Source organism: Oncorhynchus mykiss, chromosome 23, assembly GCF_057628025.1.
Source record: "Oncorhynchus mykiss isolate SJ-2025 chromosome 23, ASM5762802v1, whole genome shotgun sequence".
Lineage (NCBI taxonomy): Eukaryota > Metazoa > Chordata > Actinopteri > Salmoniformes > Salmonidae > Oncorhynchus > Oncorhynchus mykiss.
The window spans coordinates 33202328-33220307 of record NC_143044.1 but is presented as its reverse complement, the minus strand read 5'-3'; the positions used below and the strand labels follow the sequence as shown (position 1 = coordinate 33220307).

General features: G+C 42.8%; 2 protein-coding genes across 2 annotated transcripts; both read left to right on the top strand.

The window, feature by feature from the left end:
• The first annotated feature begins 730 nt into the window (after positions 1–730).
• On the top strand, positions 731–8504 carry oxld1 (oxidoreductase-like domain containing 1). Its single transcript, XM_090217342.1, has 2 exons — positions 731–1021; positions 5826–8504. Exons 1-2 carry the CDS (start codon positions 974–976, stop codon positions 6312–6314), a joined length of 537 nt encoding a protein of 178 aa, XP_090073468.1. The 5' UTR covers positions 731–973; the 3' UTR covers positions 6315–8504.
• A 3268-nt stretch (positions 8505–11772) lies between these two features.
• On the top strand, positions 11773–17737 carry pde6gb (phosphodiesterase 6G, cGMP-specific, rod, gamma, paralog b). The gene is made up of 4 exons (XM_021581075.3): positions 11773–12977; positions 14697–14930; positions 15042–15082; positions 15203–17737. The coding sequence occupies exons 2-4, from the start codon at positions 14785–14787 to the stop codon at positions 15277–15279; spliced, it is 264 nt and encodes an 87-aa protein (XP_021436750.1). The 5' UTR covers positions 11773–12977; positions 14697–14784; the 3' UTR covers positions 15280–17737.
• Positions 17738–17980: the final 243 nt, after the last annotated feature.

Here is a 17980-nt window from a genome sequence, read left to right as displayed (position 1 = left end):
ACCCTCAACACGGGGCCCCTCAGGTGTGCGTGCTTAGTCCCCTCCTGTACTCCTTGTTCACCCACGACTGTGTGACCGCGCACAACTCTAACACTATCATTAAGTTTGCAGATGACACAACGATGGTAGGCCTGATTACAGACAACGAGGCAGCCTACAGGGAGGACTTCGGAGACCTGGCAGTGTGGTGCCAGGACAACCTCTCCCTCAACGTTAGCAAGACAAAGTAGCTGATCGTGGACTACAGGAAATGGAGAGCCGAGCACGCCCGTATCCACATCAAAAATTTCTACAGCTGCACCATTGAGAGCATCTTGACTGGCTTCAACACCGCTTGGTATGGCAACTGTTTGGTGTTCGACAGCAAGGCGCTACAGAGGGCAGTGTGTATGGCCAAGTACATCACTGGGGCCGAGCTCCATGCCACCCAGGACCTCTTTACCAGGCGGTGTCAGAGGAAGGCCCTAAAAATTGTCAAAGACTCCAGCCACCCAAGTCATACACTGTAGGTCTGGAACCAATAGGAACCTGAACAGCTTCTACCTCCAAGCTATAAGACTGCTAAAGAGTTAGTTAAATAGTTGTCGACAACATTTGGAAAGTTTACCAAACAATGTGCTGTTTCCATCAGGCCTGTCATGACATTTTGTTATGTACTTCACTTGCATAAAAAGGTTGGAAGGTGGGACATGTTTCAACTGAAGGCCAAATCCATAGATATTATCCACTGACATCTTGTGGACATAACCTGACAATGCAGTCATGAACACCCTATGGTTTCTTTCAGCCAATCAGCAACGTTGTTTACAATCACTGACAGGGTCAGAGTTAATTCGTTCCAACATGGAGAAATGTCACGGCTTGCATGCGAGCTAGCTAAGTAAATGAACAACATTGAGAAAGACCTTGGTGGATTGTACTCTACATAGGAAATGAAGTGTCCCGTAATATAGATAAGATATCGGGAAAGAATATGTTTCGTTTAAGAGTAAATATTATGGGATCGTCGTCTTCACAAAAGGTTGGTAGTAGCTCATTTCAGCTGTTAAACGCCACTAGCCAGCTACAGCCTTCTATTTGTAAATAAAAACAAATACTTGTTCGCCAGCATGATAATAAAGTCATTATTCAGAGCTAGTTAGCTTGTATTCAAAGTATTGTTTGTCTGTATGGGGTAAATCAATACGTAACTATTGGGATTCCTCTAGCTAACTACTAGCTCTCGTTCACCAAAGTTTACACAGTACATGTTGTACAGTACATTGGGCTAGTTAGCTACCTAGCTAGCTAGCTAGATATTTGCATAATTAATCAAACCAGCTAGGTTTTCATCCAATTGGCGACAGATATCATTGGAATATTCTAGAATCAGCGCATTTCCCCTACCAGAGATGTTTCCAATAAATTACTTTTTGCAATAATCGGCTGTGCGTATTGACGTAGTACACATAAATAACTTGATGTTAAATTCCCATGTGCGTTTCCATCACATTTTCAACGCTGACGTTTTTGACACATTTTTTGCGTTATATAGCTAATGTGCCCACTCTGGTTTTGGCAGGTGCGCTCTAGCCAACAGCTAGCAGATACAGTGCGGGTGAAGCCTACTAACGTTACATGATGAGATTATCATGGACAGAAGAGCGAGATTATTTTTATTTGTCAAACAGCAGCCAGGCATCGATCACAATGTCAACAGAATAAGACTTTCAATATTTATTGGAAAGGAGCAAAAAGCTCATCACCGTGCACTTTCACCACCCTGTGAAGTTCATAACTTTAAGCTGTAGCCTAACAAATCTCATGCTCTCCGGCGTTGTAAATTAGTGGCAGTAACACGCACCATATCACGTTTACTTATCATATAAATATTTGCACATAAAGGCGTTTCCCCCGCCATTTCTCGCATTATTCATTTTACAGACACAAAAAGATCCCACCTTGTCTAGCGTATTTTGTTTTGTCGACATTTGGAAAATTTACCAACAAGTTTGCTGTTTCCATCTGGCCTGTCATGATTAAAAATTTTTTTAAATCGTATATATATATATATATGCTACTTTACTCGCATAAAAAGGTTGGATCGAAACCTGGTTACTGGTAACAGTTATTTGTGACGTTATACAGTCTGAAACAAAGCACTACTAAAACTTGAAGTTTATTTTCAAGTTAAATAAAATTACATTTGAACTTATTCTACCGGTTTTCTGTGGGGTTGGTCTTTCAGTTGGTCGAAATTTGAGACAAAATATCCACAGGAAAGTATTATTTACCCGACTTTTTAGACCCAGTACTACCCAGTACAAGGTTCAGAATGTCCACTGATGACCCTTCTATATTCCACACCCTTTGATTTGTCCATTTTCATATCACACAATTTCACATTGAAAAATTAATCTTTCTAATTTCAATAGCTCCTTTGTCAGGTGACCTACTGACCTCAAACAAGGTTCAGAATGTCCACTGACTACCCTTCTATATTGCACACCCTTTAGTTTGTCCCTTTTCATCTCACATGACTTTACGTTCATTTGCCTGCTCTGCCCCCCTGAAAGACAGTGTCACTCACACACCTATTCACTTTAGCCTTCTCCCTAGGGCCTTCCTGACCTCCAGGCAGGCCCCCATTGACCTGGTGACCTCTGACTCCTGGCCTCTAGGCCTGCACTCCCTGCCCGCCTGCCTGCCCTCTCCCTGGGCCTGAGAGTGTGTAGCTTTCTCCCTGGAACTACAGACCTCCAGGTCTCCACACCTACTCTCCCTACCGGTCAACACCCCTCTCCCTTGGCCTTAGAGTATAGCTTACTCCCTGGATTTACTAAGACGTCTATAGTCCTACTGTCAAGAACCATGTGCACCTGGTGACCCGCCAGCTTTTTTTTCTGCTCAAAGACTAAGTCCTCACTCCAACCTCCATGGCCTGAGTGCTGCCCCTAGCCCCTGAGTCCGGCCGCTCCGGCTTGGACTCGGAGTGCCCCCCGCCTTGATGGAGGCCTCCTTGTGCACGTGGTAACTTGAAACAAGCTCTGTGCACCTTGTGAACCGTCCGCTTTTATACGCTCAGAGACTAAGTCACCAACCCAACCTCCACAGCCTGAGTGCTGCCCCTGAGTTTGGTCGCCTCTGCTCAGACTCTGAATGCCCCCGCCTTGGGGGAGTTCTCCACGTTCACCTGATGACCTTTTGACTTCCACAGAAAGTCCCAACCTGACTCACAGTCCCACCAGAGGACGTGCCCGGGACTGTTGGGCAACCACCACCTAGCCCCCTACCTATCCAGAGCCCAATGTCAATGTCTTATGCATTCTACCCGCCTGCCTGGGCTTTCTCACACTCTTTGTCTGGCCACTGGCCTTTCTCCGTGCACCTGGTAACCCGTAAGTAAATATGGAGAATGGTGAATCAGGAGAGTGGCAGGAACTCATCCGGCCGCACCCCAACCCTGTCACAAACTGCTTTACTCACCTGCCAAAAGAGGCAGGCTATCCCGGGCCAACTCAAGATCCGTGGCTCTACGGTATCGTTACGTTTAGGGGGGATTCTGATTTAGAGGCGTTCAGTCATAATCCCACAGATGATAGCTTCGCACCGTTTCCTCCTCAGCCAAGCAAATACACCAAATGTCTGAACCTACGGTTCCTCTCTTACTGAGCAGGATTACTATTGCAACAACACATCATCAGTAGGGTAAACTAAACTGTCTCACGACCATCCAAACCCAGCTCACGTTCCCTATTAGTGGGTGAACAATCCAACGCTTGGTGAATTCTGTCCTCCCTAAACTCGCTTTAGGACACCTGCGTTACCTTTTGACAGGTGTACCACCCCAGTCAAACTCCCCACTTGCCACTGTCCCCACAGCGGGTCGCACCCGGGGCTCGCCTGCCTCCCTTAACGGGTAAGTGAAAAAACTGTAAGGGTAGTGGTATTTCACTGGCAGCCAAGGCCTCCCACTTATCCTACACCTCTCATGTCTCTTCACAGTGCCAGACTAGAGTCAAGCTCAAAAGGGTCTTCTTTCCCCGCTGATGTTTTTGCTAGATAGTAGGTAGGTACAGTGGGAATCTCGTTTATCCATTCATGCGCATCACTAATTAGATGGCGAGGTATTTGGCTACCTCCAGACTCTTAATTATGTCCCGCCGTTTACCCCCGCTTCATTGATATTCCTCACTTTGACATGAGGGGGGTCACAGTCACCCCACGGGTGATTTGAGTACGACCGCGACATGTGGATACTCTCCTTTGAATTTCATCAAGTTAACATTCATTGATCCGTGCCCAGTGGGAACCTAGGCTTCTTCCGTCCGTTTTATGGTTCCGCAGCAAATTAATGGGCGTGGATGGTACTACCCACATCAGATGTAGGCCTCCCTCCCCAGACAAGGGGGGATACCTCTCCCCACTTCGTAGGGCATGAGCCAGATCCATGCAAAGCCCTGTCACTGCGGGGCCAATGGGTTTAGTCTCAGCCTTAAGTCTAGTGAGCGTAGAGGAGACGTCCCCACCTACAATGTGTGGGGCTGGCGAGCGCTGTAGCTGGGGAGATCCGCGAGAAGGGCCCGGCGTGCGTCCATAGTTGCCGCCGCCAACTGCCGGATCCAACCCCCCACCGGTCCGCCTTCGGCCCGCCGACAGACACCACCCAGACAAACCCCCGCAGCCCCTTTCAATACCACGCATGAGAGACCGCGAGATTGGCCGTACAGCGAACTTCCAATGGTGGCGAGAGAAGGGCGGCTCGAGCCAATCCTTATCCTGAAGTTATGGATCTTTTTTTGCCAACTTTCCTTACCTACATTGTTATAACATGCCAGAGGCTGTTCAGCTTGGAGACCTGCTGCGGATATGGGTACGGCCCAGCGTGAGATTTACACCCTCTCCCCCGGATTTTCAAGGGCCAGGGAGAGCTCACTGGACGCCGCCGAAACCACAACGCTTTCCAACGCTTGGGCCCCTTTCTCTGGGCGAACCCATTTCAGGGCACACTGCCCTCCGCAATGAAAATACAAAATTGACAAACTGAAGGGTGCGCAATATAGAAGGGTAGTCAGTGGACATTCTGTATATTGTTTGAGATCAGTAGGTCACATGACCAAGGAGCTATTGAAATTTGAAATATTTAAAAGCATTGAAAATTCATGTAAAAACGTGTGAGATGAAAATGGACAAACCTAAGGGCCCACTGAGTGTACATTCTGAACCTTTTTGAAGTCAGGTCACATGACCAATGAGCTATTAAAATTCAAAAATGTAAATAATTTAAAATAGTGTGAGATGTAAATCTACAAAAGAAAGTGTTTGCAATGTGTGTCTATGCCGTCAGGTTAGCTAGAACCAGTTTTGACAGTTTTAGGAGTAATGGTTTAAGAGCTATTGAAATGTGAACATTTGGATTTGTCACTATGTTGACAGTCCCTAACTGATGTTGGTGGATGTAAGGAAAACTACAGGCAAATATCCGTTGTATATCCAACTTGAAACTGTCTTTACCTCGGTTTTCATAATAACATGATTGTGTAGCCAGCAGATCCGACCCGCTTGCTTACAGCTGCACTAGGGTTGGATATGCTTCCTGTGTAAATTAAGTAAATAAAACAACTAGCAGTCATTCAATCTTCTTGGTGTAACAGTTGGGATAATGGGACATTTCAGAGTATGGCACATTTCTCATCCATGGATTGAGGTACATTTTCCAAGACATATTGCGCAGGCTAGTAGTGTCTTAATTTACACAGGAAGTCTGTCCAACCCTAGTGCAGGTGTAAGCAAGCGAGTCATCTGCTGGCGATGACATTAGTTAACATGCTTTGTATTTCTACCAGCTGTGTATCCTGTACCTGCTACACCTGGGACAGAGAATCCCTCAATGTTTTCAACTGCCATGGGTGAGACCTTACCTCAGACTAGGAACTATCTGTAGTGTCACTGGACCTGATTCAGCCACTCCTTGTAGTATCTCTACCATTGACCGTATTGGACCCGATTCAGCTACTCTGAATACATCAACCAATGACAGTAGCCAACAGACAGCAACAACAGTCAATAGCCCTGAGTCTGGCTCTGGCCCCAGTACCTCTGACTCCCCTCCTGCCAAGGCCAATGGCCCTCCACCAACTCCCACCCACTGCTGTATGAGCGGTTGTCATAACTGTGTATGGATCGAGCACACAGAACAGCTCCTAGCCTACTACCGTAATGGAGGGTTGGGGATAGAAAAGGCCCTGGCTGCTATTGAGGAGAATGTCCCGGATGAGAACCTAAAAGCGTTCCTAAAGATGGAGATCAGGATGATGAAGAAGTCAAGTTTTTAAGTATGGCTTTGTGCGGCAGTGAGTGAGAGGGAATGGGGACATTGAGGGCATTTTTTATACTGTATGCACTTTAAAATCACTCCCTCAGATTTGAATACTGGTGTGCATTTTATCGTATGAGTTTGTCAAACTGTCATTTTACTTGTTCAAGGACATTTTAACTAGCTTTTGTCATTATAAAATATTCTTACTTACTATAGATTAGGTATTTTACATGAGTAGCATAAATCATGTATTATCATTTTATGGACAGTTGAAGTCGGAAGTTTACATACACCTTAGCCAAATACATTTAAACTCAGTTTTTCACAATTCCTGACATTTTAATCCGAGTAAAAATTCCCTGTCTTAGGTCAGTCAGGATCACTACTTTATTTTAAGAATGTGAAATGTCAGAATAATAGTAGAGAGAATGTTTTATTTCTTTCATTACATTCCCAGTGGGTGAGAAGTTTACATACACTCAATTAGTATTTGGTAGCATTGCCTTTAAATTGTTTAACTTGGGACAAATGTTTCGGGTAGCCTTCCCCAAGCTTGACACAATAAGTTGGTTGAATTTTGGCCCATTCCTCCTCATAGAGCTTGTGTAACTGAGTCAGGTTTGTAGGCCTCCTTGCTCGCTTTTTCAGTTCTGCCCACAAATGTTCTATGGGGTTGAGGTCAGGGCTTTGTGATGGCCACTCCAATACCTTGACTTTGTTGTCCTTTAAGCCATTTTACCACAACTTTGGAAGTATGCTTGGGGTCATTGTCCATTTGTAAGACCCATTTGCGACCAAGATTTAACTTCCTGACTAATGTCTTGATGTTGCTTCAATATATCCACATAATTTTCCTCCCTGATGATGCCATCTATTTTGTGAAGTGCACCAGTCCCTCCTGCAGCAAAGCACCCCCCCCCCAAAATGATGCTTCCACCCCCGTGCTTCACGGTTGGGATGGTGTTCTTTGGCTTGCAAGCCTCCCCCTTTTTCTTCCAAACATAACAATGGTCATTATGGCCAAACAGTTCTATTTTTTTTTCATCAGACCAGAGGACATTTCTCCAAAAAGTACGATCTTTGTCCCCATGTGCAGTTGCAAACCGTAGTCTGGCTTTTTTTATGGCAGTTTTGGAGCAGTGGCTTCTTCCTTGCTGAGCGGCCTTTCAGGTTATGTCGATATGGGACTCGTTTTACTGTGGATATAGATACCTTTGTACCTGTTTCCTCCAGCTTCTTCTCAAGGTCCTTTGCTGTTGTTCTGGGTTTGATTTGCACTTTTCGCACCAAAGTACGTTCATCTCCAGGAGACAGAACGTGTCTCCTTCCTGAGCGGTATGACAACTGTGTGGTCCCATGGTGTTTATACTTGCATACTATTGTTTGTACAGATGAACGTGGTACCTTCAGGCGTTTGGAAATTGCTACCAAAGATGAACCAGACTTGTGGAGGTCTACATTTTTTTTCTGAGGTCTTGGCTGATTTCTTTTGATTTTCCCATGATTTCAAGCAAAGAGGCACTGAGTTTAAAGGTAGGCCTTGAAATACATCCACAGGTACACCTCCAATTGACTTAAATTATGTCAATTAGCCTAGCAGAAGCTTCTAAAGCCATGACATAATTTTCTGGAATTTTCCAAGCTGTTTAAAGGCACAGTCAACTTAGTGTATGTAAACTTCTGACCCACTGGAATTGTGATACAGTGAATTATAAGTGAAATAATCCGTCTGTAAACAATTGTTGGAAAAATTACTCGTGTCATGCACAAAGTAGATGTCCTAACCAATTTAACAACACTATAGTTTGTTAACAAGACATTTGTGGAGTGGTTGAAAAATGTAATCTTCCGACTTCAACGGTAGCCTCGCTACTGTCATTTTACTGTTTTTAATTTTCTTATTTATTTACTTATCTATTGTTTACCTCATACCTATTTTATATTTATAAATTGCACTGTTGGTTAGGGCTTGTAAGTGCATTCGGTGCACGTGACAAACTTTGATTTGATAGTGATTTGATAGTTAGCTGAGACTTCAAATTCAATACGCACAATTCTAATTGATGGATTAACATTTTGACATGTTTGAGGTATATGGACTGAATACATTTTCATATTGGTTGATGTGTTATTGTATTATCTAAATTATAAGTATGTTGATGATGGACAACATGTGTGAAATAAATATTGTACTTGTGTGAATGAATGAAGCCTTTGTCATTTTCTTTGACCATTTTAACTCAATTGCCCACTGGAGGTTGCCCTTTTTCAATAATACACTGTTCATCTGTTGAATAGCACATTTTGCCACCTCTATATCCTATACCTGCTACACCTGGGACAGAGGTTCCCTCAATGTTTTCAACTGCAATGGGTGAAACCTTACCTCACACTAGGAACTATCTGTAGTGTCACTACAAGTTTTGTTTCCATGTGAGAACGAATGCACAGGAAAAGGGCATTGTGACATGTAGCATTGGTGAAATAGGCACTTGGGCATTAAACTACAGTGCAACCAGTAATTTACATTTTTTCCATAAAGTCAGAACCAGTCACGATCACCCTAAAGCACCTAGCTCTTTTTTAACCCCCCCCCCCCCCCCAGAGTAACCCGGATCAAACAAAAGCATGTCCCCTCTCTGCACCCTCGCTGCCAGGCTAGCGCTGTCTGCATTCCTAGTAGGACATAGCTGGTAACATCAGGTTCATTGTCACCTAGGAAACCAGGGGCACTCCACACTGCTTGCCAACTAGTGATTGACTGACTACAGCTCCAATGAATGACATCAACACAGGATTCTAGTAACGTGCAGTGTTTTAGGAGATGCCTGGGAGTTTACAATGCATTTACACTCAAGTCATGATGTGTACTCTGAAGTACCCCCTCATGCATTTTACCAGTAAGCCAATGGTCCCATGAGTCTTCTCAAGTTCCCCCTGTGGATTGGCCAAGAACCCCCAGGGGTCCTAGTACGCCTGGTTGGGAACCACTGACTTAGCCTATGCCTTGTATAGGTAACATATTGTTTAGCCGCCTGATGTAAAATGAATCTAGTCTATTGTATCTATTTTCCAATAGTGGTATTCACTTCAAAATAGGAATGCATGGAATGCGCTATGGGTGACATGAAACAATATCGCAGGTCTGAACAATAGGCCCACACATTTTTGCCTCTTACGAATATCACACACTGACATGTGCTCCATATCATTAGAGGAGCATAGAAGGTGTTCTAACAGTGAAGGTAGCAGAATTAGAAGGGCTCTGGACAATATGAAGCGATCTGAGGGGAAGAACTGTTGATATGCCTCGTGCCTAGTCTGGAGGAATAATTATTGTCCGAGAATTAATATCATAGGCTACTGATCAGAATGTAGTATATGAACTGATCCCTGACAATAGTATTGTTTACAATGATCATGGCCCTCTGCTGTCTCTCCCGTCCTGAGTGATCCTTCACCCTTCATTAACTCCATACAGAGAGAGACTGAAGCACCTTGTGCGTCCTCGTGAGTTATGACCTTAGAGGTGATCAGGCACAGCCAGACCAGACAGACACATCCTCAGGGCAGCAATGACCCCCACCACAGTCTACTCCCCCGACCCCAGCCTCCTCACACACGCACACACACTTCATCCCGACTAAACCACACGAAACAAGCCCTCGTCCCTTCTGCCCCATGCCCCCTACCTACCACACACCCAAAACTAACGTTGGGGACATTGTCAATGTCACTATATTGATATTATTGTTTTTATTTATTTTTTATTGAATGTCATATCTTCTACTGTTCTAGTCTATTACTGTTCTGTACTTTGTCATGTATTTGTATGTTTCATGTGGACCCCAGGAAGAGTATCTGCTGCATGTGCAATAGCTAATGGGGATCCTAATAAACTAAACTATATCCCATTAAGTGATAATATGCTGCAGTAATTGTCTGGTCAAAAGACCATCAAACATAGGTAAATACAGTGCCTTGCGAAAGTATTCGGCCCCCTTGAACTTTGCGACCTTTTGCCACATTTCAGGCTTCAAACATAAAGATATAAAACTGTATTTTTTTGAGAAGAATCAACAACAAGTGGGACACAATCATGAAGTGGAACGACATTTATTGGATATTTTAAACTTTTTTAACAAATCAAAAACTGAAAAATTGGGCGTGCAAAATTATTCAGCCCCCTTAAGTTAATACTTTGTAGCGCCACCTTTTGCTGCGATTACAGCTGTAAGTCCCTTGGGGTATGTCTCCATCAGTTTTGCACATCGAGAGACTGAAATTTTTTCCCATTCCTCCTTGCAAAACAGCTCGAGCTCAGTGAGGTTGGATGGAGAGCATTTGTGAACAGCAGTTTTCAGTTCTTTCCACAGATTCTCGATTGGATTCAGGTCTGGACTTTGACTTGGCCATTCTAACACCTGGATATGTTTATTTTTGAACCATTTCATTGTAGATTTAGCTTTATGTTTTGGATCATTGTCTTGTTGGAAGACAAATCTCCGTCCCAGTCTCAGGTCTTTTGCAGACTCCATCAGGTTTTCTTCCAGAATGGTCCTGTATTTGGCTCCATCCATCTTCCCATCAATTTTAACCATCTTCCCTGTCCCTGCTGAAGAAAAGCAGGCCCAAACCATGATGCTGCTACCACCATGTTTGACAGTGGGGATGGTGTGTTCAGGTGTGTTGCTTTTACGCCAAACATAACGTTTTGCATTGTTGCCAAAAAGTTCAATTTTGGTTTCATCTGACCAGAGCACCTTCTTCCACGTGTTTGGTGTGTCTCCCAGGTGGCTTGTGGCAAACTTTAAACGACACTTTTTATGGATATCTTTAAGAAATGTCTTTCTTCTTGCCACTCTTCCATAAAGGCCAGATTTGTGCAATATACGACTGATTGTTGTCCTATGGACAGAGTCTCCCACCTCAGCTGTAGATCTCTGCAGTTCATCCAGAGTGATCATGGGCCTCTTGGCTGCATCTCTGATCAGTCTTCTCCTTGTATGAGCTGAAAGTTTAGAGGGACGGCCAGGTCTTGGTAGATTTGCAGTGGTCTGATACTCCTTCCATTTCAATATTATCGCTTGAACTTCTTCACAACAGTATCTCGGACCTGCCTGGTGTGTTCCTTGTTCTTCATGATGCTCTCTGCGCTTTTAACGGACCTCTGAGACTATCACAGTGCAGGTGCATTTATACGGAGCCTTGATTACACACAGGTGGATTGTATTTATCATCATTAGTCATTTAGGTCAACATTGGATCATTCAGAGATCCTCACTGAACTTCTGGAGAGAGTTTGCTGCACTGAAAGTAAAGGGGCTGAATAATTTTGCACGCCCAATTTTTCAGTTTTTGATATGTTAAAAAAGTTTGAAATATCCAATAAATGTCATTCCACTTCATGATTGTGTCCCACTTGTTGTTGATTCTTCACAAAAAAATACAGTTTTATATCTTTATGTTTCAAGCCTGAAATGTGGCAAAAGGTCGCAAAGATCAAGGGGGCCGAATACTTTCGCAAGGCACTGTATACACGTTGTAGGCTACGGTGTTGATGCAAGAAGATGGTGTTGATGCAGAGTGCTACATGCAATCTGTCTAATTTAAAATGTAATGCTTGTAGATAATGAGCAAGATTGATCACAGATTGGTCAATAATTACTGAGGCGAAATAATCCCTGCCGCACGGGTGGGTTTACCCAATGTAATTAACTAATCAGAAAAACAACCCAGACACTATAATCCACAACTACAGTCAGAGTAATTGTTTTTCTGAGTGGGGTGGGTGGGTCGGGGGGGCTACATCCGAGAGCAGAAATGGTGTCTGGAGTGAGGTACTAGTGAGTAATCTCAGCTCTGAACGCAATGGTGAGTAGTGCACCAAGAAGACACTCACCGTAAAGGATTAGCCTATTTTGTGCATCGAGTAATAGATAGGTCAATCTGAGATACTGTTAACGGATTGAGGGTTTGTTGACACCCTGGGCCAGGGCATCCCAGAGAACCAGGCCCAGCAGATGGATGGAGAGAATGTTGCATAACTGGTGGGAGGGCTGCTCAGTTGGGCTAGGACTGGAAGGTTCCCAGTATATGGAGAATCTTCATTACCATCCAAGTCAATATTGTATTAGCGACATAGTTCATCATCTTTCGTGACAGTCTTATCATTAAAACCGAGTAACTGATTTGGTTCTGGGTGCCACGATTACACCGTTCATCCAATTGATTCATTCACATCTCTGTGCAATGTGGTATCCCTTATTATGTCTCTGCATTTAGTTTTAATGATTTGGAAGGCTGTGGATAAACAACAATTGAAGACCACTTTGGAAAACAAGCTAGAATACAATCAACACTAAATGCATTCAAGTTATTGCTGTATTTGTGCTCCAACTCCCTCCATCCATCTTCCCTCACCCCCTCTCTTCTGCTCCCCACTCCTTCACGAGTGTCCCCCACTCCCTGACCCCCACCTCAGGCCACAGCAGTGATGACAGTAGGTCAGGGATGGGAGGCGGGACACTCCTAATCTGCAGAGGTGAATATAAGAGGTCCCGCAGCCCCACCTGGCCTTCAAAGCAAACCTAGTATAGACCCACACACACATCTACTAAAGAGAGCCGTGCTCAGAGCTCACGTCCACTGGTCTGGCTAGCCTTCACCCAAGAACCCGGTGAGTAGCAATAATTTCCAGTTATTCACATGAACTTTGCTGTCTTATAGGTCTCTCTTTATGTCGTGTTGTGGTCTCTCTCTTGTCGTGATGTGTGTTTTGTCTTATATTTTTATTTTTAATCCCAGCCCCCATCCCTGCTGGAGGCTTTTTGGTAGGCCGTCGTTGTAAATAACAATTTGTTCTTAACTGACTTGCCTAGTTAAATAAGATACAAAAATAAAGTTATAGATATGTAATATTTCCATAACAATCGTCTAACTTGCAAGGGTAGCCGCTGAGTACACCCATCCATTCAGAAACCTACTCCATGATGACAGACACTTGATGGATTTTGTTACTGTACTGTTCAAATTTTTTTGTAGAAAAGAGAAGTGGGAAAGAGTAAAACATTTGCAGAACATTCTATTTGAATTATTGAAGTCCTTGTCCTGTGCTGAGAGAGTTTTGAGTGGTGGGTAGGAGAAACAAACCAATTTGCGTTAAGTACCTACACCAGGTGTAGGGTCTTAATATGATCACCCTGTTATTGCAGTTCCTGCTCAGCAGCTAATTCTACCTTGTAGTGTATTCAAGGTTTAAAAATACTTCTTACATTTGTAATTTCCACTTCAACATTTCAGACTTGATTTGCCCTAACTAAAAATGTAACCCCTACAAAATGTTCCATTAATTATGATCCACACAATAACTATTATTTTCCTGCTGTGAGAAACTGGTTAAATTAAGATCCTACAGTATATCTGCAGTTTGCAAGCTATGAATATGGCCCAATGTGTTTTTCAGATAATTGGTGCTCATCTGGTTCAAGGATGAATATTACAATTAGACAGAAAGTTCTTGATGTTGGAAATGTGTTTTAGACAGAACAACAATATGACATTGTTTTGTGTATTTATTTTCATCGAGGTCTGTATAATGCTAGTTACCTAATTGTGGAAAGCAAATTAGGCTGATGTTTTATTTTCTTATTTCATTCTTTTAGGTTTCAATTATCAATGAGCCATTGGACATTAATTTGATATTGCTTCAACATAGTTAAATTGGTTCCAATATGAAACATTGTAGGTCATGAGCCATGTTGTGAGTTTTTGGAATGTCATTGTAAGAGAGGATCAGATTGAGCAGCACTTTAGACAGTCTGCCTGCTCAGCATATTCTTTATGTTGTCCTTGTACTAATGAGATTAGCCCAAGTGTGGATGGCTGGCCGCTGGCTTGAAACGAGGAGGGTGGAGATGGTGGGTAGGGGGGTGCTTATTAACTTGAGCTGGGGATTACATGATGAAATTGGGTCATCATTTTGCGTCACTCAACAAGGTAGCCTATCCGTAGACATTCAATTACAAGGGCAATATGCATTTAAAACGTAATCCCACTAATATCAGATCAGTAAGGGGATTAGGCATTAGGTTGAGCCCTCAGACAAGGTTGTGAGGGGCTGTTCAGTAAATGAAGTTCCTTATAAAACATGTAATAATGTAGGTATCAAAGCAGATAGCATTGGTGTTCAATATGCTCTGTGTTGTTGAGGATTGTCTTGCCAGTAGCTATCTCCTTTCTTCTTTTCTTTCTTCTAATTTCTTCCATTCTAAGCTCCAAATGTTCAATACTGAAGAACAAGCTTTTATTGTCATGAAAATGTGAGCACTAGATCATGTACTGTAGTTTTGATGGAAGGGTCAAAATTTGATAAAATCTGTTTCCCTCATTTCCCCAGTTGAGGAGATCTCATCAAGACGACAACACTTCAGAGGGGGATTGAACACATAACCACCTGCACAAAAAAAAACAGCTAACTACTAACCATGAATCTCGAGGTCCCCAAGTTGGAGATCAAGTCTGCCACCCGTGTCACCGGGGGCCCTGCCACGCCACGCAAGGGACCCCCTAAATTCAAGCAGAGACAGACTCGCCAGTTCAAGAGCAAGCCCCCCAAGAAGGGAATCCAGGGGTAAGGCCACATTCATTGGGTTTTCTTAGTTTCAAACAGGCATTCGACAAGTGCACAATGACATTTTCATGAGCCCTGATTATAAATAAATGAACTATGTCTCCTTTACAGCTTTGGTGATGATATCCCTGGAATGGAGGGTTTAGGCACTGGTAAGTTCATTACAACTGTTTCGTCTACTCTACCTGTACCTCCCCTAAAAACTGTAGAAAACCATACTGGGTTTGCTTGGTCTACTGACTGTTACTAAACATAATATGTTTCCTCTGCAGATATCACAGTCATCTGCCCCTGGGAGGCCTTCAACCACCTGGAGCTTAGCGAGCTGGCCAAGTATGGTATCATCTAAATCTTTCAGATCTCCACCATCCATCCCACAATCCTCTACTTCCACCTACTTACAACCAAAGAGTGTGGATACATGAAGATAGTTCACTCAAGCAGTTTACTATTGTAAAAAATATTCAATGTTCCCATCTGTGGAAGTGGGTGTTCCCTCTCTTTCGTGAGCATGCTTTCCCGCGTAAGCTCACAGTTCCTCCATAATAACTGGCATGTACACACGAGAAAGGAAACAGCTGGCTCTGGTTTAGTTATTGTCTGAGCTAGAGAGATGTCTCACTCTGGGGCACCCCCTCCGCAGGGTGGGGGCAATAACTAGACCAGAATGTCCCCACCCCAATCAGCAAAAAATGAAGGTGGGATGTGTCGCTTTCTCTACCGTCTCTGTTCAAACCATCCATCGGCCCCCAGCCCTCTCACTGTGTTTGACTGAAACTATCAAAACATATACCAAAGTGAAGAACCCCCCCCCCTCACCCTCCCCCCAAAAAAGGAAAGCGGTACAGAAAATAACCGTCTCCATCTTTAACTGGTTTCTTCTTTTGTTTCTGCAGCTGCCAAAGTTCACATACAACATGTCTGCTCATGATTAGGACTCTGTTCTGGTATCTCTGTCTATCTTTATCAGGTTTGCAGCGATATTCTATCTAGGATTAACCAGCAGCCATTTTCCTTTTCTCTCCTCCCCTATCTCCAAGCGCTTCTCTTCTTCTATCCTCTTATTTTGCTCCTCTTCTTCATGGTACACAACTTTCAATTTACAAAAAGCAATGCAGTCTCAAAGGTTGAGTAAACAAACAAGTGACATACCCGTGAAAAGTGTGGGTTCTCATTTCACGTGCCTCGGCACTTCTTTTATCATCATAGATGAAATCTGTCATCGATGCCGAATATCACACATATAAAATCTGATTCCTGTAGAGATGAGACAGTTGCTTGTCATGGCTCAGCATAATCTGTAGTCTGTCACTGGTACAATGTGGATGAAACAACATCATCCTCCTCCCCCTTTCCTCTCCCTCAGGATCCCCAATCCTTCGCTGGTAGACACACGGCTTTTAACAGAACAAGGATTCTATCATTCTATCGTCCTGTTTAACTCTGGCATCCTTATTTTCCACATTTTGTATAACAAAGAAGAATTTGTGACTATCTTTATTATGTAACGTATATTTTAACTAAGTATTCTCAGGGATATGAACTTGTTTTATGGCTTGGGAAAAAACACCTTGTCATTGGCAATTTTGGCTCTTGCTGTCTTTACTTTTACCACAAGCAGCATAATAGACATTGAATGGAGATGAATGAGTGTGCAACATTACTACAACAGATGCAGATTCCCCCACAAACCTTAGATGTCAAACTCGATTTCTAATTTGATTCTCACCTGATAATCTACCATACTAGGTCACTGTGATTGGGCAGCAGTAGTGATGTCTTGCGTAATCTTGTTTAGGTTACCTTCCCCAATGCTCATGTTGACGTCTCTTTATCACTTTATTTAGCTGGGCATGTCATCTCTATTTCATGAACTTTCTCTATAATTCATTCATTCCATCCATAATTTCATCTCATTCCACAATTATCATGCTTACCATTATTTTGTTTGCTTGTGTTTCACTGTAGTCTCATATTTGTATCGTATTTCTTGAGATCAATGTACACTTATGTATACATTGTGGCCAGTCACATTTTAATAGCATATATAATGTATAGATTTATTTATTTTATTTTTGCATGTTCTCTGTCTTTTACTTTGTCCATCGCATGTTGGCATTGTGTCTTGTGTATATTGTGGGTGTTGCACACTTATTTTATCATTATGTCCGTTTCATTTTGTACTTGTCCATTTGTAGTTTGTGTTGTGTAATCATGTAAAGATCATCTTTCCTCATCATTATCTCTCTATCATCTCATCCATCATTCCTTGTGTTCTCACCAGATAGCCTAGTGTTTCATCATCATTGTAGTTGATCATTTCATTTAATCTCTAGATAGAACATTGACCTCCATATTCCTTGGACCAGCCTGCACTGATACTGGCCTACAGAGTGTACATTCTTAGTTCTATGCCCAATTATGTCACTGATTTGCAAAATGTTATACCGGCTGAAGAATAACTTTTTAAAATGCCCTTAACTTATTTTTATCTTACTATTTTTCATTCTTCTCCTTTTCTGGTAAATGAGTTGAAGGCCATGGATAGCCTACAAAAGCTAGTTTGTGTTGGAATCCTCATGCTGACAGTGAAAAGTTGCTTGAGGGGTTTGTAGTCTTGCAGGATGGATGTCCACGTTGTCTCAGTTTCTTGTGAATGTAAAATTGGTAGCAGTGAATGAATGGTAAGAAATAAGGGACGAGGAAGATGGATGCTTCAGCTGCCAACATAGGCTACTCATGTCATCAGAGCTCTGTCCTTTGTACAGGATCAAATCAAAATAAAGCTAAAAACAAAGGAAAATAAATATTTTGCCTGGTTTATTTTTTAAGGTCTATCAAAATATAGCATATATTTGATATTACAATATCTCCAATAAAGAGGATACATTCCTAGCTGGCATAGTCGTATCAATAAAAAAATAAGTGGATTGGCATTTCCTGCCACTGGCACAGGTTTAGAGCAGTTCATGACACACGTCCACATAGAATTGGCTTTCCAGACTACTGTACCAGAAAATACAGTGCCTTCAGAAAGTAGGCGGGTTTTT